The 21,498-nt window shown below is 38.1% G+C and overlaps 3 protein-coding genes and 4 non-coding genes across 11 annotated transcripts; 5 read left to right on the top strand and 2 right to left on the bottom strand.

Moving 5' to 3' along the window:
- The first annotated feature begins 166 nt into the window (after window positions 1-166).
- Window positions 167-17,463, top strand: nsmce1 (NSE1 homolog, SMC5-SMC6 complex component). Of its 4 annotated transcripts, none has more exons than XM_044114594.1 (8): window positions 167-187; window positions 14,285-14,407; window positions 14,750-14,871; window positions 14,973-15,050; window positions 15,233-15,379; window positions 16,275-16,391; window positions 16,978-17,104; window positions 17,329-17,463. In XM_044114594.1, the coding sequence occupies exons 2-8, from the start codon at window positions 14,290-14,292 to the stop codon at window positions 17,361-17,363; spliced, it is 744 nt and encodes a 247-aa protein (XP_043970529.1). In that variant the 5' UTR covers window positions 167-187; window positions 14,285-14,289; the 3' UTR covers window positions 17,364-17,463. The 4 variants fall into 4 exon arrangements, with proteins under 4 accessions (XP_043970529.1, XP_043970531.1, XP_043970528.1 ...); XM_044114596.1 differs by lacking the exon at window positions 167-187 and adding an exon at window positions 12,967-13,073 and having other exon boundaries at window positions 17,037-17,104; XM_044114593.1 differs by lacking the exon at window positions 167-187 and adding an exon at window positions 12,967-13,073.
- Window positions 169-12,867, top strand: vps37a (VPS37A subunit of ESCRT-I). Of its 2 annotated transcripts, XM_044114591.1 has the most exons (13): window positions 169-187; window positions 5,866-6,014; window positions 7,339-7,413; window positions 7,767-7,884; window positions 8,755-8,858; window positions 9,053-9,278; window positions 9,871-9,941; window positions 10,041-10,168; window positions 10,261-10,319; window positions 10,405-10,473; window positions 10,728-10,871; window positions 11,396-11,484; window positions 11,651-12,867. In XM_044114591.1, the coding sequence occupies exons 2-12, from the start codon at window positions 5,905-5,907 to the stop codon at window positions 11,474-11,476; spliced, it is 1,185 nt and encodes a 394-aa protein (XP_043970526.1). In that variant the 5' UTR covers window positions 169-187; window positions 5,866-5,904; the 3' UTR covers window positions 11,477-11,484; window positions 11,651-12,867. The 2 variants fall into 2 exon arrangements, with proteins under 2 accessions (XP_043970526.1, XP_043970527.1); XM_044114592.1 differs by lacking the exons at window positions 169-187; window positions 11,651-12,867 and adding an exon at window positions 11,620-11,645 and having other exon boundaries at window positions 5,576-6,014.
- On the top strand, window positions 1,121-1,336 carry LOC122830446. The gene has a single exon (XR_006370529.1). It is a non-coding gene; the product is annotated as a small nucleolar RNA U3 (small nucleolar RNA).
- On the top strand, window positions 2,066-2,169 carry LOC122830448. The gene has a single exon (XR_006370531.1). It is a non-coding gene; the product is annotated as a small nucleolar RNA U3 (small nucleolar RNA).
- LOC122830447 lies at window positions 3,141-3,330 on the bottom strand. Its single transcript, XR_006370530.1, has one exon. It is a non-coding gene; the product is annotated as a small nucleolar RNA U3 (small nucleolar RNA).
- Window positions 3,745-3,960, top strand: LOC122830445. The gene has a single exon (XR_006370528.1). It is a non-coding gene; the product is annotated as a small nucleolar RNA U3 (small nucleolar RNA).
- A 1,280-nt stretch (window positions 17,464-18,743) lies between the features above and the next one.
- LOC122829766 (trace amine-associated receptor 13c-like) lies at window positions 18,744-19,742 on the bottom strand. Its single transcript, XM_044114581.1, has one exon. The coding sequence runs from the start codon at window positions 19,740-19,742 to the stop codon at window positions 18,759-18,761; it is 984 nt and encodes a 327-aa protein (XP_043970516.1). The 3' UTR covers window positions 18,744-18,758.
- Between the last annotated feature and the right edge of the window lie 1,756 nt (window positions 19,743-21,498).

Genomic DNA, 21,498 nt, shown 5'->3' with positions numbered 1-21,498 from the left:
TATTTTAGTGAATTCATTTTTACGCATGAATAATTTTTTAAGAGAACGGGGTGTTTACTGGGCATGCGCAGAGAAAAGGGCTTCATTAGGTACTCTGCAACGGCCGGAGTTTTTTTTTTTTTTTTTTAAATAAATAACTTTACACGTTGAAAAAAGAAAAAGAAATCCACAGAGGAGGACCACGTTGGTAAGTTTACGGCTCTAAATAAAATGAAAGACCTGAAGCAGAGGAATTCATCCAGTATTTGGAAATGACGATGTTAATTAAGTTAGCAATAGCTTTAGCTTGTCTTATCTAGTGCTAGCACGTTTTAACTGGATATATAGTGAAAATGCATTGCTTTATATGACTTGTCATGTGTTTGCGTGATAGGGTCAGTTTTTGTGTACTCAAAAAATTTAATGTCCTCAAATCACAAATTGTTTCATAAAACTGGTTATATTTGTAACATAATCATTTTCTATTGAGCACTAGGAGTAAAACGTGTAGAGCTTGGCTGTACAGTGTGAAATACTGCCACCGTGTGCAATAATAGTCTCCCTGCGAGTAAATGTTCAAGACTTATGACAGATTTAATATTGAGTCAAAACAAAGTTTTTTAATTGGAAATTTTAATTTCTTTTGTTGTATATCACTTATCGGTAGGGGTCAAAATGTCTAAGTGTTCTTAGATATTTGATTATTGTAGTGAGCGGAACTCTTTTTGTTGTGCCCGGAATATTAAAGGTCGTACCGCGTCGTTTTTATTCTACTTACGGAATTTTGTCGACACTCAATAATACAATTGTTTATTTGTCGCATTGAGCACCCCACGAGTATGTGTCACTGCAGTGATTCGTCAGTATGTTAAAGTGTTGTTTAGGAAATAAACCGGCTCATGTACACGAGCCGTGATGAACACGTCAGAGCACCCTCAATGCATTCTGGGTATTTTGGAATCAGAATATAAGTTAAAAACCTTGTTTAGCAACATTTTTAAACGTCGGCACTCTACCGTTTTATCAGAGTAAACTCATTACTATTTACTTTCCGTGTTGAGTGTTTGTCACAATATCATTGCACCATTACAGAGAGTGACGGTACCGGAACTCAAATACTGTGCCGTTCCTGTAGTTCGTTAAGACTATACTTTCAGGGATCATTTCTATAGTTTTTGACTTGAGAAATGTGACTCTAACCTGTATGGTCTCGCTAACCACGATGAAGAGTCGTGATATTCCCTTCTGAGCGTGAAGCGGATAGAGAATAATGATTCACTTCATATGTTTTCTATCATTGATGATCGTTCTTTACTTCCTTGTGGAGTAATGAGGAAGGGAATATGGTCAGAGTGGTTAACACTGTTGTTTAAAAGCAATTCATTTTTAATCTGGCAATTTCAATGAGTTTTGGAAAATCTGGTGGGGTTTTCACAAACACACTTCTCTTTAAGTGGTGCCATGTTGTTTGACAAGCTTTCATTTATCTGGATTTGTCAAAATTAGCAGAATGTTAGTGCAAGGCTGAAACTTTGTTATAAGAATAAAGTCATCTACAAGAGTTGCAGTAATACTGGAATAAAGTAGCAATCTTATTTAAACGCTAACACAAATAAATTTAAATAAGGAATGTTGAGCATTATGAATTAATTTGCCTAATTTTGCCTACTTGTGTCAAGCACAGTTGAGAAATTGTCATATTTAGACTGACTACTTTTCGTGTTTAATAGAAACTGGTGGTCATTTGTGGATTAATTAATTTATTTTTTATTGGTCTGATGTAGCTTTCATTAATTGTAAAAGGAAAATCATCATAATTAGCAGAGATGAAGACTGTAAATCGTCTCTCCGTGTGTAATTAATCTATACTCCACGTTTCACTCAGTGATAAGGCTCCTGAAATAAACAGGCTTTTCAATAATATGATAAGTTATCGATTGGGTCTGTTTTTCAGGCCGCTGAACTTTTGATCGTTTCGTGACTTTTCCCAGCAGCAAAAGGTTCCACGTATTATGGGATGTCAGGACACTGTTTCTGAGGCTGCGTGCTCTGGAAATGATACGATGTGTCGTTTAAGCTGGTATTTAAGACTATACTTTCAGGGATCATTTCTAAAGTTTCTGATTTGAGAAATGTGATTCTAATTTGTATGGTCTCACTAACTACATGTTAGGGGTTGTACCAAGCAGTCGCAATTTCTGCGATGGACTGGCGACCAGTCCAGGGTTTTGGTCTCGGCCGAAGGCACCAGCACCCCTCCCAACCCCACTGGGGACAGGGGCATAAATTAATGGATGGATGGATGCATGGATGGATGGATGGATGGATGGATGGATGAATGGATGGAAAACACAGCTAACAGGTAGAGATGTACTTGTTGGACTGTCTTTCATCTAGGCCACAGGTGTCAAACTAAAGGCCCGTGGGCCAAATCCGGCCCACCAGAGCAATTTATGTGCCACTATTCTAGACTAAACAATAAGTGTGCTTAATTATTATGTTATTAGTCAAATCAATGCAGTTTTTATCTGTTTACTGCCAAAGTATCTCAATCAGTCCCTCCAGTTTCTTGAGAATTATTGTGAAAATTCACACAAAATCAACAAATCCCCGCACTTTTTGCGCTAATAATTGGGAGTTTACAGCAGATTTTTCTCAAAAGTTGTCAGAAACCTTCTTACTTGTACTAAAAAGTCACAAAAAGAATTACGAAATCCCGGAGGGACTAAAAAGATGTTCAACAATATTTAATTTTCACAGTTTTGTGAACAGGTTTTATCAATACATTCTGGCACAACTAGCCCTTTAAGAGCATTCATAATCTTGATTTGGCCCAAAACAAAAATGAGTTTGACACCCCTAATCTAGGCAATTATTTTCAGCAAGATCAGCAGCACCACCCTAAGTGTTGAAGCATCTGACCTGGCAGCTGTGCAGTCTGAGCAGAACCTACTGATCTGGTAACTATCCAATTGGCAGCTGATTGATGATTAGTCACTTAAATTTAGGCGGTGATTTTTTTTTTGACCAGGCAAATATTACCTTATTGTTATACATAATGGGGATTTTGAGAACCCTGTGTTTAAATTTCAACAATAAGAATTTGTTATATCGGGACTAGAAGTAAAGATTTATTTATTTTCCTTTAGACGAAAATGAAAACCACTCTGACCTTCTTCCCTTCCTCATTACTCCACAAGGAAGTAAAGAACGATCATCAAAGATATAAGACATACGACTTGAGTCATTATTCTCTGTCCTCGTCACGCTCAGAAAGGAACACCACAAATCATCATCGTGGTTAGTCTAGCACACAGGTGTCAAACTCTAGTCCTCAAGGGCCAGTGTCCAGCAGTTTTTAGATGTGCCACAGGTACAAAACACTGGAATGAAATGGTTTAATTGCCTCCTCCTTGTGCAGATCACTTCTCCAGAGCCTTAATGACCTAATTATTCTATTCAGGTGTGGTGCAGCAGAGGCACATCTAAAAGTTGCAGGACAGTGGCCCTCGAGGACTGGAGTTTGACACCCCTGGTCTAGCATATCGTGTTTTTGATCAGTCTGTGAATCCAAAGTGTTCCAACTCTTAATGAACTGTCTCCTCCCTTTGTGTTTTCTAAATGCTGCAGCTGCTGCTGTGGTTTTTCACCACTCAACCATTTGATGCCGTAGCCCAACTTTTCCAGGTTGCGGGATTATCGGGGAACCCTTACTGAGACTGGGTGTCCAGGAAATGACATTCTGTCTCGTTTCAGCTTTTCCTTAAGACTATACTTTCAGGGATCATTTCTATAGTTTTTGACTTGAGAAATGTGACTCTAACTTGTATGGTCTCGCTAACCACGATGAAGAGTTGTGATATTCCCTTCTGAGCGTGAAGCGGATAGAGAATAATGATTCACTTCATATGTTTTCTATCATTGATGATCGTTCTTTACTTCCTTGTGGAGTAATGAGGAAGGGAATATGGTCAGAGTGGTTAATAGTCTTGTATATAATATGAAAACATTGTGGTCATCAACAAACATTCTGTGGAACTACTTTTATTTAAAATGTTCAGAGTTAGAACTTATAAAAATAAATAGGATTTTTCTAGGCTAAGATATTTTGTGCAATATCAATGCGTTTACAAAAATAATTGAAGAAAATCTAGTAAGTACTCCAATTTCTAATAGAATAAAAACACTTGTGGTGACTGTAGTAATAACGTGAAGCAATAAACTGATCCAATTTTCAAAGATTTTAATTAGTTTTGGGAAAAGAAAGCCCGAGTTCTAAATAACTACAAACAGTAGGAGAGGGTACATTTTGTACACAAAATGATGCCATTTTGTTCTGTATAAAAAGATGTTAAAGATTGGTAGTAGCTGTTCCATGTCCGCTATCCTAGAAAGACACGGTTAGATAAAATGGTGCTTTAAAGAAAGTAACTGTGAAGATGGAAATGTTTCCTGACCTAAGCTGGAAAGAGGACAGGATTAACCACAGGTTTATCACTAGTTAGAAGAAGAATAAAACCCTAGGAATTAAGTTCCCTTGCCAGTCAATGACCTTTGAGTGATTGAGAAGGCCACTCTAAATAGTCTTTAGAGGTCTCACCTCTTCTGACTTTTATTTTTATTACAATTGCTATTTTACGGTTGTTGGTAAAATGGTGAGGAACTACTGTCATCTTGAATTGTTTTTAAATGGGCTATATAAGCAAATCTGATAATGGCATTTACAGTTAGATGAACGTAAACTCACAATGAATAAATTAGAATATCATTGAATTTATTAGTAACTCTGTTCACTCAGTGTAGCACATTAGACAGATTAATTCCACACAGACTGATGCCTTCGAGCCTTTATTTGGTTAAATATGATGATTCTCATCTTAGAAAGATTTGAATATTACATTAAACTAATAAAAAACAATTTTCAAACAGATATTCTTTTAATTTCTGTTTGAAATTAAAAGAATTTTAATTTAAAAATTAACATCCTTTTCCTTTTAATGAAAAGAATGTTAAACACCTGCCTAAAGGTTATTCTCAAAATATACTTTTAATCTAACAAATGACCTTCATAATACATACAGTAATGAAAGCAGTTATGTGCTATCCCGCTGGTTTTATACGTTTATATAACTGTACTTTACAGTAATCTGCACAGATATACCTTTTGAGCTTTCTCATGTACCGATCAAACTATTATATAACTATTATTATGTATTTTTTATGGTGATTGTACTTAACACAACAACAAAGATGAATGTGAGGTGGGCTAAAGTTTATATGTCGTTTCCAAAATCAACTCAATGAGTAGAACGAGGTTGAATAAACAGGTTCGCGTTATTTACATTGAAGTGTGTCGTTTTAATGTGACAAAATGTAAAAAAGCTTAAACGTTAATGGAAGACACGTCACATTGATGATTGGCTTAAAATATTTCACTGTATTTATATTATGTAAATTTATTTGAAATATATATTTTAAATCTTGGCTTTCAGAGTATTTTGTGAGTTATTTGTTTTGAATCCACACTATTATTTTGAAATATGATCGAAACAGGAAGTTGCGTTTTACGCACACCACATATCGTCATAGGTAAATAAGTTGGCCAAGCTGTTATTAGTTGGGCTGTTGTCTCCATATTTTCTTTCAGTTGTATTAATGACAGGTCTGAAACAGCGCACGAGCCTTCGAAAACAGAAAGGAATTGACCTTTTTATTATTCTGTAACACATGATATGACTTTGTAACGTCAATGCTAATTATATTTTGTGAAGAGAGGAAACGGGAGTGTTTGGTTAGCCAGCTAACAGGGGTTAGCAACACAAATCTCCACGCCGTGTGCTAATGCCCACTCTCTCCTTCATCTATTAATTCGTCGGCCTTTTACAGTCTGTCGCAAAGTTCAGTCGGTTGTTTCTCCCTGGGAGAATGAGCTGGTTTTTCACGTCGTCTAAAGGCTCCGGACCTCTCCCTCCTCTCAACAGCCTACAACAACAGAGACAGCGGCAGATCGAGTCGCTGAAAGCCACTCACCCCAGGTAACATCATCGATGTTCGGTCACCCGGAACCCAGCTGTCGCGCTGGACAAGAGCTTCTCAATAACAATGTTTAAATAGAAAGTATTTCTCACTGTAATAAGAACCCCGATGCCAGAGTGGGTAATTTTACACGACACTCAAACTGTTTGTGTTAGCCTAGCTAGCCTTCTGACTATGTTATGTCAGAAGTACATGTTATAAACAGAGCCCCTTCTGCTTAAAATACTTCATATTTAAAGCTATTGCGTTGACAGTTCGTAGAACTCTGCCACAGTAACTTATTCCCAATTATTAAGAAACGTCACCACAGAGCAGCTAGTCCTAAAGTAGGAAGCTGCCATTCACTGTATTAGCTGTGAAGCTAATTTAGTCTAGCCGTGACAGTTCCAGCGTCTTATTTCGGTCAGATTGCACAAGTTGTGGCCGACTGGCCATGTCCTGTGATCATTCCTGAGCTTGTCACGCATGTAGTTTCAGGATGAGCTTGTTACTGCTGGAGATTAAAGCATTAGCTTTTGTTTACTAGGAGTTGTAGCACAGCTGTGACAGATTAATTTTTTTCTTCAGGTAGTGAAAAACTTAATATACTTGCAAATGGCAATTTACCATCGTGATCTGATAGATTATACTTTCCCAAATGTGTGTCATAAATGAGACTACACACTTTTTTTTAAAACCAAGTCTTTAAAGTATAGATTAAATAGTTATATCACACCTATACTGATTGAACTCTCTCATTTGGCTTTTATTTGTAAACTAATGAAATTGATTTTTTTAGGGCAGCCACTAACTACTGTTGAATTCCCCAGTTTTTGTTCCACATCATGTTTTTGATTAATCAGTTACTGCCATGACGGAGAGTAAAATTATATTTTTTTATTGAACTGTTCAAGACACTATAAATATGTTCTGAAAAATTCTGGACTCTGTACGTATTAAGATGCTTATAAAGTGGTGTAGCCCGAATACAGAGTCTATATATAGTCTTCGATGTGATCCTGGGTTAGATACAAACATTTCCAAAGTTAAGAACTTACACCTCTGTCAGTCTGAATATACACTAAACCAATGACATGTATTGTGATTCTCTCAAGAGATGTTTCAATTCATAAATGTTTTATAATTTCTTTATTTTCTTTGGAATCCAAAACTACCATTCATCCAAGCACATTTATTGCATATTTTATGTAACCATGCAAGCATATTTTAATCAATTAAATTTGGGAGGTTAGATGATGTTTTTAGTCAACCTGCCATTCGCAATGATTCTTTGCTCTGATTTTAGTGCATTTTTAGTACAACTTTTCTCCTTCCCCCTTACAGCCTTGCAGAAATCCAGAAAGATGTCGAGTACAGAATACCATTCACAGTCAACAACTCCACCATTACTGTTAACATGTGAGTACATCTTTAGACTTGTATTTGTGGTTTAGGATATTTACCCACTTATTTAGTATTTTCTGTAACTGGCAACTTTCCACTTTGTACATCAACAATGATTTCTTAACAAGGTACTAGAAAAGATATTGATGGTTTTCTGATTTTTAGCCTCTTCCAAAAAAAAAACCAGCTCTGGTATGAAACTTACTGAACCAGCTTGATGTAAACATAATTGGGTTATTCTTCCTGGTTATTCCTTTTTTTCTCTTTGAAATGCATGATAAACAATATTTCAAGTATTGCTTTTACTTGTTTGGATCCCACTAATCCTGTGCCTGTAATAGAAACTCTGCTTGCTGTTTCTCCCTCAGTTTGCTGCCTCCTCAGTTCCCTCAGGAGAAGCCGGTGGTTAGCGTCTTCCCCCCTGTTGGTCATCATTTAATAGATAGCAATAATGGCACTATGATCACCAGCCCCCTCATCACTAATGTAAGTCGCTGCCTCTCATAAAACAGTATGTTCCCTCGCATCAGCAAAATAAACCAGCTAAGAACATCTTTTCAGTATGGGTTTAAGTATTCTTGAAAGGGATTGTGAGTCTTTGCTAAAAGTCAGACTACAAGTTAATCTGTCCAATCCTAACAGTGACTGTTATTTTGAAAATATGGATTTAAAACATTATTATGGACCAAAGATGTTATAGTTGACTAAAATGAACAAAATATCAAAAACTGAAATTGAGAAAACAATTTTAACTGAAACTGAAAGTATGAATTTAACCATAGGAAGAAACTAAAAATACTACTATAATTAATACAAACTAAACTGAAAGTAAACAGTGTTTAACTAATAATAACTAATGAAAACTTGCAAACCCACTTGAAAAACTAATAAAAACTGAATTAGAAAAAAACCACAAAGTCACAACAAAATTAAAGAAAAGTGTATTGAAAAACCCCAAACTATTATAATCCTGTCATGAACTCAGTAAGTACATAGTGGAAGCTTTGCTGTAGGAACGCTATGACGCTACTCACTATAGCCTCCGTAATAAAGTCTGTCATCTGACTAAAACTGAAACTGAAATGGGAGTTTAAAGGAAGGTGGTTTCCACCAATTACCACTCAGTGTGACAGAGGATGACTGTATTCTTTACCCTCATTCAACCTCTTCACCACCCCAGTCACATCCTAACGCCATTTTGGAATACGGATTAAACCATTTTCTATCTTAATTTATATGAACACTTTTATCTGTTACTCAGATTAGAGGCACCGTTGAGAGTTTTTTCCTTTCTTTTTTTGTTGTTGTTGTTGTAAAAAGTCTGATTTCATTTTTGTCTTGTTACGTATGTTACAGTTCGGTATGCACTCAGATCTGGGTAAAGTCATCCAGAGTCTACTCGACGAGTTCTGGAAAAGTCCACCCGTCTTAAATTCTGCAGGTCCTGCAGGCTTCCAATAGTGAGTGTCACGTTGTCTTGGGTTTCTTTGCATTTCCACAAAGTATTTTCCATACCGATTTTATCCAAGAAACGAGTGAAGCAGCTCTGGTATTAGTTTGGTATTAGCATAGAGCGTCAGTAACCTTTCTTTTGACATCTTAACGCATGTCTCGAGGTGTTTTTACTCATGTTCTCCCTCATGTCTTGCTGCAGTATGTACAAGCCCTCGGGCATCGCTCCTTACCCTGCCCAGGCTTTCCATTATGGCCCCCGACAGGTGGGACCCAACCAGACACCGCCGTCTGGTTCTGGTGCGGCTCCATCTCAGGCCCAAATGCCTCATGCGACGGTTGACATCGCTCACGGCCTTCCTCGAGCTCCAGCCCCGTACGGACTGATAACCGAGCTGCCGCTCCCCGTACCCACTGGAGACTCGCAGGTACACTGATTATGAAGCTTGGCGTGTTTAAAGTGGACGTAAGTTATTTTAGTCAAATGATTATTATTACAAAAATGTCCTATGAAACCGTTGAACGGGTGATCGTCCCTCATCCCTCTGCAGCTGATGCTGTAGCAGCACATCCGTGTAGAAGCTACGCATTTTTTATTGTTTCCTTGCAGATTAGGCAAATTAGACGCTGCTCTGACTCTGGATTTTTCTGGTTGGTCTCCATGACGCCAGACACATAAGCAGTGTTGGGAAAATGTTTTTGCTATTGTAGCACAAGTTGTCGTCTCTCTGAGACAGACCATAGGTGATTATCACAGAGAAAACTGATTCTAATTTAGGTTATGAAACACTTTTCAGGGTTTTATTTGTAGATTGAGATTATTTTCTGCCATTTCACAATGATTACAGTTACTTTGTGTTTGTCTATTGCTTACATCCCCAGTGCAACTCTTAAAAATTAGTGTTGTTTTTTTTTTTATGCAAAAAGCACAGTGTTCACGCAAAAATAATGTTAAAGCAAGAGACAAATAGGAATCAAATTAAGAAAGCAAAGCAGCTAATCTGCTTCTCTCTCTTCCAGGCGGGACTGAATGGACACATTTACAAGATGCCTGAGATTCCTGAGTCTTTTCCTGAACTCTGCGACAAAACGTAAAGGATCCTAGAATATCAAATTTACTGTTTACATTTTTTTATGTGTACAATTCAAGCCATTGTGAACTTAAATTTTCTTCCCTCCCTCCCCAAAAGTCTGACTCAGTTGTCAGACATGTCTGAAAACGAGGACGTCCTGCTGGAGTTCTTTGTGAGTTTGCCGCAACTCAAACAAGTCGCGGGTGATAAAGAGGATCTGGTCAACAGCATAGTGGAGATGGCCAGTGAGTTCCTCTTCTGTCAGTCTTTGCGAAGAGATTGCTGCAGAGTCGAGTTTTATATTAGAAACAAAACCTGTAAATCTTGTTTCTTGCAGAAAAGAATCTCCACATGGAGCCACAGCTGGAGGGAAAAAGGCAAGAGATGCTGTACAAGGTCAGGCTCCGGGTGCCGCTTCCTTTCACGCCTGCCATTGTCCAGCTGCTCACGTTGTGCTTTCTGTCCGTTGTTTTTCGCACAGTATGAACAGCTGACTCAGATGAAGTTAGCCTTTGAGACAAAGATGCAGAGACAGCATGAACTCAGTGAGGTAAATCGCTTCACTCATCACACCAGGCTTTTATTTGAAAGAAATACCAGGCATTTGTGTTGAGTCCTGCGACAACTTATTGTTTTTCTTTGCACGTCCAATTCTAAACGGCAGAAAGGTTTATAGAAAATGCTCGAAACAATCAATACAAAGTGTGACATCTCAGGAATATAATTTTTGCCGTGATAAATGATGAACTGACAAAATCATCTAGAGAGTATCCTGTTTAATTTCCACTGTTTTGCCCTCACCAGAGTTGCAGTTTGAGCACTCTGCAGGCTCGGCTAAAAGTCTCAGCGCACCAGGCAGAGGAGGAGTCCGAGGAGACGGCTGAAAACTTTCTGGAGGGACGCATTGATATCGATGAATTCTTAACCAGTTTCATGGAGAAGAGAACGGTGAGAGAAGAAACATGGTGGTTTATCATGTTTGGCATTAAATGTTTTTCACTCAAGTTTTCCTACAGTGTGTTAGCTGCTCCTTTAATAGTTGTTCAGTTCTACATATTAATAATGGAAAACAGAACATGACTGGATATTTGAAGCGGTGGGAACTGTTTGCTAAAAAGTTTCCTGCACTAACACTAAAGCACAAAGCATAAATATTAGTCCTGCTAATGTGCAATCCCAGCAAGGCATTTACTTTAAGCTAATGAATCACTGGATAAATGTCTTTATTATCTACATTATAGTTTCTAGTAGAGAAAAACATTCAGTTTATTAGCAAATGGTACACCAGAGAGCATTGGGGTTGAAATTCTTGCTTTTAAATAAAAAGTGTTTGTACCATGGTGATTAAAAAAACACCAGACATCACAGTAAAGAATTTTGGAAAGTCAAGTGTGAAATTTTGAAATACAAAAGTAATATTTCACATAAAAAAATAAAAAATAAAATAATGTTTGATGTTTTTCTGTCTTTAGCTTTGCCACAGCAGAAGGGCCAAGGAGGAAAAGTTGCAACAGTCTATAAACACACATGGTCATTTTCCTCCCAGTCACTAAAACACAAGGTACAACATCAGTCATCTGTTTTTTGGTAAAGTGAAGCTTCCTATTTCTCAGCTGACAGTTTTGCAACAAGCAAAAAACCCCCTTAATTTTCTCTGATTTTTTTTCTTTTCTTTTTTTAAAATGTTCTCATTCAGCTCCTGACATTGTATTTTTTTGGTCTTCCAGGACTGCTGTTTTTGTTTGTTTGTTTGTTTTTTTTATTATTATTTCTCAGCCGACTGCTGCCAACAGAAAACGAACGCATCAAAAACTTTACAGGGGCTGAACGCACACCGAGTCAATGACGGACAACCAGCAAGACATTGGTGACGATGAAACTTTGGAGGATGAGCGTCACTAACGTGGAAAATGGGCTGATGCCACGGAAACTCCCGAACACGTTGTGGATAGTTTTGTTTGAGCTTTCCAGTTGTTTGACAGTGATGAGATATAGTTTCGTTCTGGGATTTGTTTCGCTTTTATCTTTTCAGCAGGGGACACCCGCATAGTATCAGATTGTTTGGTGTGAACACTTTTGGAAGAAAGTACAAAGGCTTGGCACATTTATCAACAAAAGTAACATTTTTAAGGTAACATCACTAGGAAAATATTGAGCAAATCAAACATCAGTATTTATACACTGGTTATATGGTTATGGTCCCCAGTGGTTTCACTTCCTGTTTCACAGAAATACTGTGCTAACCGCTGCACAGTAATTATCCAAAAACGTTTACAACTCCTGGTTACTAAGTTAACTAGGCTAAATTCAGTTTTTTTTTAAAGGCAGGGTTGACATTTGACTCCTGCTTTTTATATGAAAACTGTAAAACTAGAATTTCATTGTGAAAGGATTTGATTTTATTCTGAAACTGAATCCTAAGATCGTCAGTGTGTTTGCATTGACGTTGATTATTCAGTATTGAGTCAGAGTAACCCAGAAATCATCCAGTTAAAGAGCAGATAAAATACTCTACACCGTATTAAATACCTGTAAAGATTTCTCATTTTTGAGCATTTGTATACTTTACTTCAGAGTACCTGTTGTCATGTGAATAATTTAGCCACAATATTACTTCAGCACTACCTTTGCTGAATCATCTCTTTCACTGCAAACACACTGATGTTCTTTTTCTCTCTCTCTCTTACTTGCACAGTAATGACACCTAAGCTGTTTCCTGACATCTTTTGAACTTGAATTCTATATGGAAAAAATTGAAAAGAAATGGGACAATGTTGGGGGAATATTAGGGAAAAAATATGTTGTGGAAAAAAAGCTTAATGGCATCGAATACTGTATTTAAATGTTAATAATAGGCTATATTATAATCAGAGACTCGGACACCTTGTATCATATGTTCTTATTTAATATGTTAGGGTAATAAAGCCTTTAGAATAAGTCTGAATAGTGCTCTGTTTTATTGTAATATTGGGAAATGTTTTGAATGGAGAAATTCCCGGTATTTGTCAATGACGTTCAGCGATCTTTACACAAAACCGTGTGCTGCAGCGACGTGACGCCTCCGACCAGCAGGCGGCGCTAATTATTCACAACGCCTCCAAATCTTCCGGTAGACAACACGGAAGGCGCGCTGTACTGGAAGAGAAGCAGGTGAAGTTTTTATTTCCAACTTAAATTTGGGGGGGAAGAAAATATAATACAGTTTGAAAAGGCAGCGCTGCATTTAGCTAGCAAAGCAAACAATCTAGCTTCACTATGGCGCTGAGGGTGAACGTAAACGTTTCTAACTGTCGTTCTTATTTTTACTTAACGGAGTCGATGAAAAATTTATCAAATGTAACGTTTTTTTTCTTAGTATTGTTTACTGCTGATAGGTTGTGGGTCAACAACTTCGTCAGTCTTCTGTGATTCAGTAATACTTCCGAAAGTACATTTAAAAAGATTGCCCACACTTCGTAATTTACAATAGTTTAGTGATCCTTTTGCCACAAGTACAAAACCTCTAAACAGAATTGCGGAGGTGGTCGAGGTTTTAAACCTTTTCCATATTTTTTAATGCCAGAAGGACACTTATCAGTGGATATCGTAGCTAATTTATTGCTTAAACTGATATAAAGTACTTGTCTAAATGCGATTCACTACAATTACACATAGAAGTCTGTTGGGGTATGTCACTTCCAGATTTACACATCCAATGAAGTTTTCTGTTGTTTTTTTCTGTTTTGTTTTTTGTCACTTAGCTCTGTAAAACAGTTAAATCTCTGGCAGCTTGACTGGAGAGTGTCTTTGAACGTCAAATCCCTCAAATTCAAGTCCTTCCACAGATTAACAATTAAATTTTGTCTTGCTTTGTAGTTGGTCGTTTTGTTTTGTTTATTAAAGGTTTTATTGGCTCCAGTGGCCTTTATTTGATAATTAATTGACAGGAAAGTGGGTAATGAGAGAAGAGGGAAGATATGCGCCAAAGGCTACCAGGCCGGGAATCGAACCTGCGACGGCCGCGTTGAGGATTTAGGCCTCCTTATGTGGGTTGTGCTTAACCCCTTCTACTTGGTCGTTTTAACACGTGAATTTGGTTCAAACTAGGGGTGTCCAAAGTGCAACACGGGCCCCATTTCCAGCCCTTTCAATGACTTTGTGCTGCCCGCTTGAGTGACGTTTCCACTGACAATTTTAAAATGGAAATTGTTGGTACAGTCTCTTAAATCCAAATGACTTTAACAGTGTTAATTGTTTAGATGCAATATTTGGGAGGCTATAATATTGATTATAAAATTCAGCCTGCAACAATAAATTTGGACACTTGGATGTAAAACCGGATCATGTGCAGTTTCTATAATCACGGCGTCTCTGTTTGTCAGGAAACATGTCGAGACAGCTGGGAGACAGCCACCGGAGGTTTCTACAGACCCTGATGGCCGTTGGCATCACTGACGAGCAAGAAGCAAGGGCACTTTATCAGCACTGCTGTGACGCACACAAGAGTGAGTAACTTTTCTATTTCTGTAAAAAATTGTAGACAAGCGCTGGTCCATAAGTAACAAGAAGCATCGTTTCTCTAACCATAGGGGCAAAATGTTCATATCCGGAGGATTCTGTGTTGTTGTAATTTCAACCCCTAATCGTAAAATATTGAAATGAGATCCAAAAGAAAATTTATACAATGTATGTTGTTTTAGATGATGTGATTAAAAAGAAGTAGAAATGTAATAGTTGATCTGTTTTGCTTGACGTTTTGCATCTGATATCCAACATGAAACAAAAAAGAACATTAGACAGTTTAGTCTCAGAAAAAAATAGTTTTCATTTCTTTTCTTTTTTTGCAGTGCAGTGTATTCCTGACAAACTGGATGAGTTTATTGAAGCCATCAACTCCAGGCTGCAGCCCATGTTCATGCAGATCAGAAAAGGCATGTCTGAGGAAAATGGCCACCAGTACTATGCCTTGGTCAGTACTTTTTTGCTTCAGAAACACATGTGCTGTTAAAAGGCCACTGTTGATTTGTTTTATCAGACTGAAAATGTCATAACCTCTATGATCCACGGCAGGTCAACATGGCGGAAACCGATATCACCAGGATGACGTCAGATTACGCCGACAACGAACTGGAGCTGTTCAGGAAAACGGTGAGAGACGTCTACTCACTTTTAGCTCTAAAGTTTAAAATAAAGGAGCTAAATGTACATGGAATATACTTTGTATTGAAAATATTTTTAAACCGTATCCGCTCACTGGGTGGGTGAGAATTGAACTTATTCAAGGGTTTTGTTTAAACCCAGAAATGTATTGTGAATCTCGTCTAATCCAGCTGGACCTGATTGTTAGCTCTGAGAACGGGAAGGCCTCCTCCACAGACATTCTGAACAGCACCGACACCATGACCTCTAAAAAACTGAAGAAGAGTGAAACGGAGCACCTTCTGACTCGACTGGTGCAGGACAAGTGGCTTTGCGAGGTAAAACATTCTGTCTTTCTGCTTTGGTTGGTTTGTTAAACAATTTAGCAACACCCGGGTGTTCATGCCGCCTTAGAATGTCTTAAATTCATTGGAACAAATGTAAGTTGGCCTTAAATAAACTAATAACAGGTCATAAATTTTGTCATAGCAAGATTATTCAGTCTTGTATGTAGTTTGTTTGTTTTTTTCTTATGGGATTTTCTGTCAAGGTTTTGAGTCGTGCAGACATTGCATTTTGACTAGAGCCACTTGATAACTAGCTGCTAGCTAACTAGCTAGCTAGCTGGATTATTGCATCCGTCATGGTAAGTGCAAATGAATGACCTGTTGGCTGAATGACATTTGTTTTTGCCACTTGCTCACTTCTTCTGCCAGTCCGTTAGATTTCCCCAATCATCACAGTTTATTTTTTCTGTCTTAAACTTCATTCAAGCTGGCATTAAAAAGTCTTAACCTTGACTTGCTAAAATATGCAGATTCCCTGTATACACTGCTGACCGTGTGCAAGCTTTAATTATGTTTCAGTCAGCCGTAGCTTTGGCCTGAAATTTGTTTCATTTTAATATATGATGCATGGCTTTTGATTTGTTTTTGTTTTTTTTTTCTTACCATTCTTCTTTGCAAAATAACTTGAAATCTGTCAGATTGGATGAAGAGCTTATGTAAGCAGCAACCAAAACGTCGTTTTAGGTTGATTGGCTGATGTCTTGGAAGGCTTTCCAGTCCAAGATGTTGACTTTGAGATCATCTCCTAAACTAAGTTGTTTTTCCACAATGTGTGTGGTTTCTTCATGATGCTGTTTGTTCATTAATGTTCCATAAAGTACAATGACATTTCCGACTGTTCAGTCCTGTGTGTCTGGTTTCACCTGTGGCTGATTTCTGAACCTAGAGACGTGGGGAGTACACTCTGTCCACTCGATGCGTCATAGAGATGGAGCCATATATTCGCACAATGTACCAAGACCAGGTCAAAGTGTGTCACATCTGTCACAACATCGCCTTTCAGGTAATTTTATTTATTTCTTGATATTGTACAACTACACTGCCTGCCCAAAAAGAGTCAAAATCTGATATTTTGTTTCTATTTCAAAACAGAAATACAATGTACTCTGTTTGGACAGTTTCTATTTCCCGTTCTGATCTGGCTCCACCATCTTTATTCCAGCATCAGCTGCTCCTTAAGCGCCACACTTAAAGCAAATAAAGCATTGATCGACAATTAATCTAAGTCAAAGCCTTTTTTCCCTGTTAACTCCACTGATTAGTGGTTTTCTGAAAGCTACACAGCATTTCAGTTTCAGTATCTTCAATTCCTTTCACATCATGCTTATGGAAATACTTTGACTTTCACTATTGAAGATTTTGGGGGATTTCATTCTTTTTTTTTTTTTTTTTGGACCGACTGTGCATAATTAATGAACTCTCTATAATTGCATAATTCAGTTCAGTTCTTAGTTTTATTCAGTTCATTTCATTAAGTAAAAACACATACCAAATAAATCACAAGCTTCCCTTTTAAAACAAAAGCTTTAAAACTAATTCAAACAGATGCAGTGTATAATGCTTTGCTGTTCCTTTCTCTTTAACCAAAGTGCCAGATTTGTGAGAATCCCTCCTGTGGAATAAAAATCCACAACCCGTGTGTTGCCAGATACTTCAAAGGAAGGGTGGAGCCACGCTGTCCAGCTTGTGACGACTTTTGGCCGCATGAAATCCCTGGTACAAATTAAAGATCGTGATATCAAAATAATATATTATATTTATTGAGGCGTTCTGCTTTATATTTAGGAAACATCACTGCTTCCTGTACATTTTATTTAGCTGATTTTTCTGAAAACCTTTTTATTAAAACATAATAGTACAGATATATAAAGAGAATGTAAGCACTCATTATTATCAGTGTTTTCCCTAAGCTTCATATTCTTTACTCTCTTCTTTTGCAGAAGTAAGAGGGCTCCGTTCTCAGTCCAGGAGGTGACTTCAACGTTTTTTGTTTTTAACAAAATGTTGTTAGAACCTCTGTATTTAAACATACTGTATATTACCTCTTGTTTATGCAAATAAATTTGACTTTGTTATATTATTGTCTTGTTGTTCACACACATTGAAAATAAAATTGTGATTTCTAACTTTTTGCAAACTTTTTAAATGTCTTATTCTATCTTTATTAGCTTGATTCAGGTCATTTGAACTGTTTTCAGTTCCCACTTTCTTATAAGCCTGCTTAAATTCCTTAAAAAAGGCTATTTTTAATAACATATGTAAAGGTGATGCACAGTGAACTGACAAATACGCAATACTTAAAATTTTGTGAAAGACGTCGGTAATAAATCCTACAAGCAAAAATACAAGATACAATAATAATACATGATAAGACGTGACAATGTAAAAAAAAGGACTTTGCTATTTTGTCCTTTCAAGAATCTCATGGACATTAGAATATTTACAAGGGGATTGGAAAAAAAATAAAATAAGATCAGCAATATCAATGTGGAAAAAAGTTACATCGACCCAGTAAACCCTTTTTCTTGTTCCTTTAAAATTTACTTTTAGTTTTGCCATGGCAACTGACTTGACAATTTTAGGTCGTTTTGTGAATTAATCCGGGATGTAGATGTTTTCTTCTGACTTTCCAGCTGTGTTCAGAGAGAGCAGATCACCAAACAAAGACAAAAAGCTGCAGAAAGCAACCGATTCCTCACCTGGAGTGAGAAATGGGACCGGTTTCTGAAAAGTGAATATTTCAGTTTGGTAAAGAAACTAAATCCTTACATTCAACCAATTTTCTTTATTAGTAAGCTTTCATTAGTTCTGGACGTTTATCTAAATTTGTTCTTTTATGTTTTTATTGAAACAGATGCTGTCTTAGAAATCAAATTGTAAATTTTCACAACAGTTTCAAAGCATCTAAAAGTGTCAAACTCGAGGCTCTGGGACCAAATCCTAAATATTACTTTTATCAAGCAGAGCCGTTTCTATCTGACATTTTACATTATTGTGAAAAGTTGTTCATTATTTAATTTTAAGAAGTACTCATTGAATGCAGAAGCAGGTATTTCATATTTCTTAATAGTTTCTGCCATTCTGAAGACATTCATGATCTTGATATGGCACAAAATGAAACGTCTAAACTGTTTAATGTGAACTAAATATTGTGTTAACTTTGCTTTCCATATATATCTACCTGCAGATAACTTTCTTATGCATCAGCTGGTCAGTGCTAGGTAAAATGTAGAGGTGAGATGGGAAATTTATAGAAAACCATGGAGCATTCTCTTCTAAAGTCAGTCACACAACAGGATCTTCAGTCGGAAGCTTCTTCAGATTCGCTGTAAAAAAAAAAAATAATAAAAAATAAAAAAGCTAGGTCTTGTTAAAGCATGTTTGCCTGAGAGCAGTCATGTCTTAGGATCTTCAAAGTCACAATTAAAGAAATACTTTTCCTGAACCAGGGATAGAAAAAGGCGTATACAAGCGGATTCAAGAAGGAATTAAAATACACCATCCAGGACACAATGGCCCAAGACGAGGCACTGTTGGAGATGTCTTGACCTGCGAGAGACGGGTAGTAATACGGACAGAAAGTCACCAGAAACATGAATATAATGATACCAAGAGTCCTTGCTGCTTTCTGCTCGGATTTCTTCGCCGTGACCCTGACCGTGACAGCTGTAACGTGAGAGCGCGCGGCCCGGGCCTGCGACACCGCCTCCACAAACACTCTCACGTACAGCAAGACAATAACCGAGCAGGGCGCGATAAAGGTGAAGACTAGGTCTATGGTTCCGGAGATGTAGCTGACGACCACCAGGCACTCCCCGTAGCAGGAGTTGTACCTGTCCGGCTGCCTGAGGTGGTCTTTTAAGATGAGGCCGTTGTAGAGGAGAGAGCAGGCCCAGCACAGGCCCACAGACACCTCTGCTCTGCTGCGAGTGATCTTACTGGGGTACTGCAGGGGGGAACATATGGCCACGTAGCGGTCTATCGAAATGAGCACCATGTTGCCCACGGAGGCCGAGGTGAGTGTGAAGCCGACAATGTAAGACAGGGCGCACATGACGTTACCCAGCAGCCAGCAGGGCTCGATGAGCCGCACCGCTTCCACCGGCATCACCAGCAGCCCCACCAGGAGGTCTGAGGTGGCCAGGGAGAGCACGAGCGTGTTGGTCGGGGTCTGCAGCTGCCGGAAGTAGGAGATGGAGACGATGACCAGCAGGTTCAGAGAGATGGTGACCACGGTGACGGAGGAGAGCAGCGTGTACAGCAGGACGGTCTCGGAGGGAGGTCGCTTCAGGCCGCTGCAGGAGCTATTTGGGTACTGGGGGTAGCAGAGTTCAACTCTGTCTGGGCTGTCCATCTGTCGGGATGGAGTTCACAAAACTCTCTAAACCTCAAAGACCTCGCTCAATCTGCTTCTTTTTATGCCTTACTAAGCTCCTTATTCTCAGCTGCATCTCTCTGCTACACTCCCTCCTTTACAGTTCTCTGCTCTCTCATTGTTGCATCCCTTCTCTACCTCCTATCTCTTCTCCTCCCTTTCCCGTCCTCTTCCATCATCATCATCATCATCATCATCATCATCATCATTGTATGATGCAAGATTCTGTGTTTCTTGTACCAGTAGCGTATCTAGGCCTGTTTTAGGGTGCTTTAGCGCCCCTAAAACTGTATCTCAGCACCCCTGAATAGGATTGCCACCAATCCCGTAAAATACGGAGTCGTCCCATATTTGGCCATTAAATGTGCGTCTCGTATTGAACCGATAACTCTCCAATAGACACGCCTATAATACACACATCAGCACTAAGTTTAATAATAATGACCTAAATAAAACACAGGAAATATTAAGGTCAGCTAAATTGTCGTGGCGGGAGCTAAAAGGACCCCAGAACGCTACTGACTGACGCTGAACGTCACCGTTGCCTAGAGACGGACACTACGCAGCCGCGGTGAGCTGCTATCAACCCGCGTCTTTTTAAAACGTCCTCCAACCCATTCCATGTCCTTAGATACAAAAACGCTTTCAAAAATACAGACATGAGTGAAAAGACGCGCATTTAAAGCTGAACAATTTCAGAGAGGATGAATACTGTGTACATGGAAAGACACAAAAAAACTGTGTCCGTCGTGGCGCAGTGTGCTGCTGTTTGATAGAATGGATCAGGAGATTCATTCTGCAGAACCTAAAGAACCAGACATCAGAGTGCCTTCATCCTCAATCACCCCCTGATGCTGACATGGTACAGAACATTTTGTAATGTTTGATTAAGTTTCTTATTGTGATTTTAGCTGACTATTGTGGTTTGATTATTTGCTTAGGATGTTGAGTTTGGATGATATTTAATAAATAATAGCAATCACTAAACATCTTAGTTGTGATGTCCAGCACTTATGTCAAAACCGCATTACACATAAAGAAGCTTATATGCCCCTGTTAATATGACAGGTTTGTCTGAGTGTTTTCTTTTGTGTGGCAGCTGGTATATGTAACTTGTTCACTTGTTTTTTCTGTCTGCTTGTTTTTGTGTTAAAAATGCAAAAAATAAAGGAAATGCTAATAAAATTCATGTGTCTTTATAGGGGTTTGTCACCTCCTTTGGATGAAGTCATAATTTGCAAAGATTGTAAAAATATATCAAAATAAGCTAATTTTTCAAAATTATCACTCAAGACGAGTGCCAACTATGCTACAGGTGAGTACAGTTACGTAAAGAAAATAAAGACGTATTTGATATCAGGCTGTTTGTGCATCCTTAAAAGAAATTGTGGCTTTAAAAGTTCAAATTAATTTTTTAAAGTAAGTTGGCCTTTAATATGTTAATCACAGGTCTCATTTTGTCTTGGCAGGACTGTTTAATCTCGTGTGTACTAAGTATTATCTTTTCCTCACTGGACTTTTCTATCAGGCAAAAGTTTGAGTCGCACTCAAGACATCTTCCCGTTCTGTGATCCTAGACAGTTGAGGCTACGGCTAACTCCCAAAATAGCTAGCTGGGTATTTTTGCATCAACTAAAGGCGGCAAAACTAGCTACTATAAGCCAGTGCGTACTAACTTACTCTAATCTTACAAAGTGTATTTTTGCTTAAATATTTTTGTTAAATGTATAAAAAC

This window comes from Gambusia affinis, linkage group LG04, assembly GCF_019740435.1.
Source record: "Gambusia affinis linkage group LG04, SWU_Gaff_1.0, whole genome shotgun sequence".
Classification (NCBI taxonomy): Eukaryota; Metazoa; Chordata; class Actinopteri; order Cyprinodontiformes; family Poeciliidae; genus Gambusia; species Gambusia affinis.
Note: the sequence above shows the minus strand (reverse complement) of the source record. Positions and strands in the feature narration are given on the sequence as shown.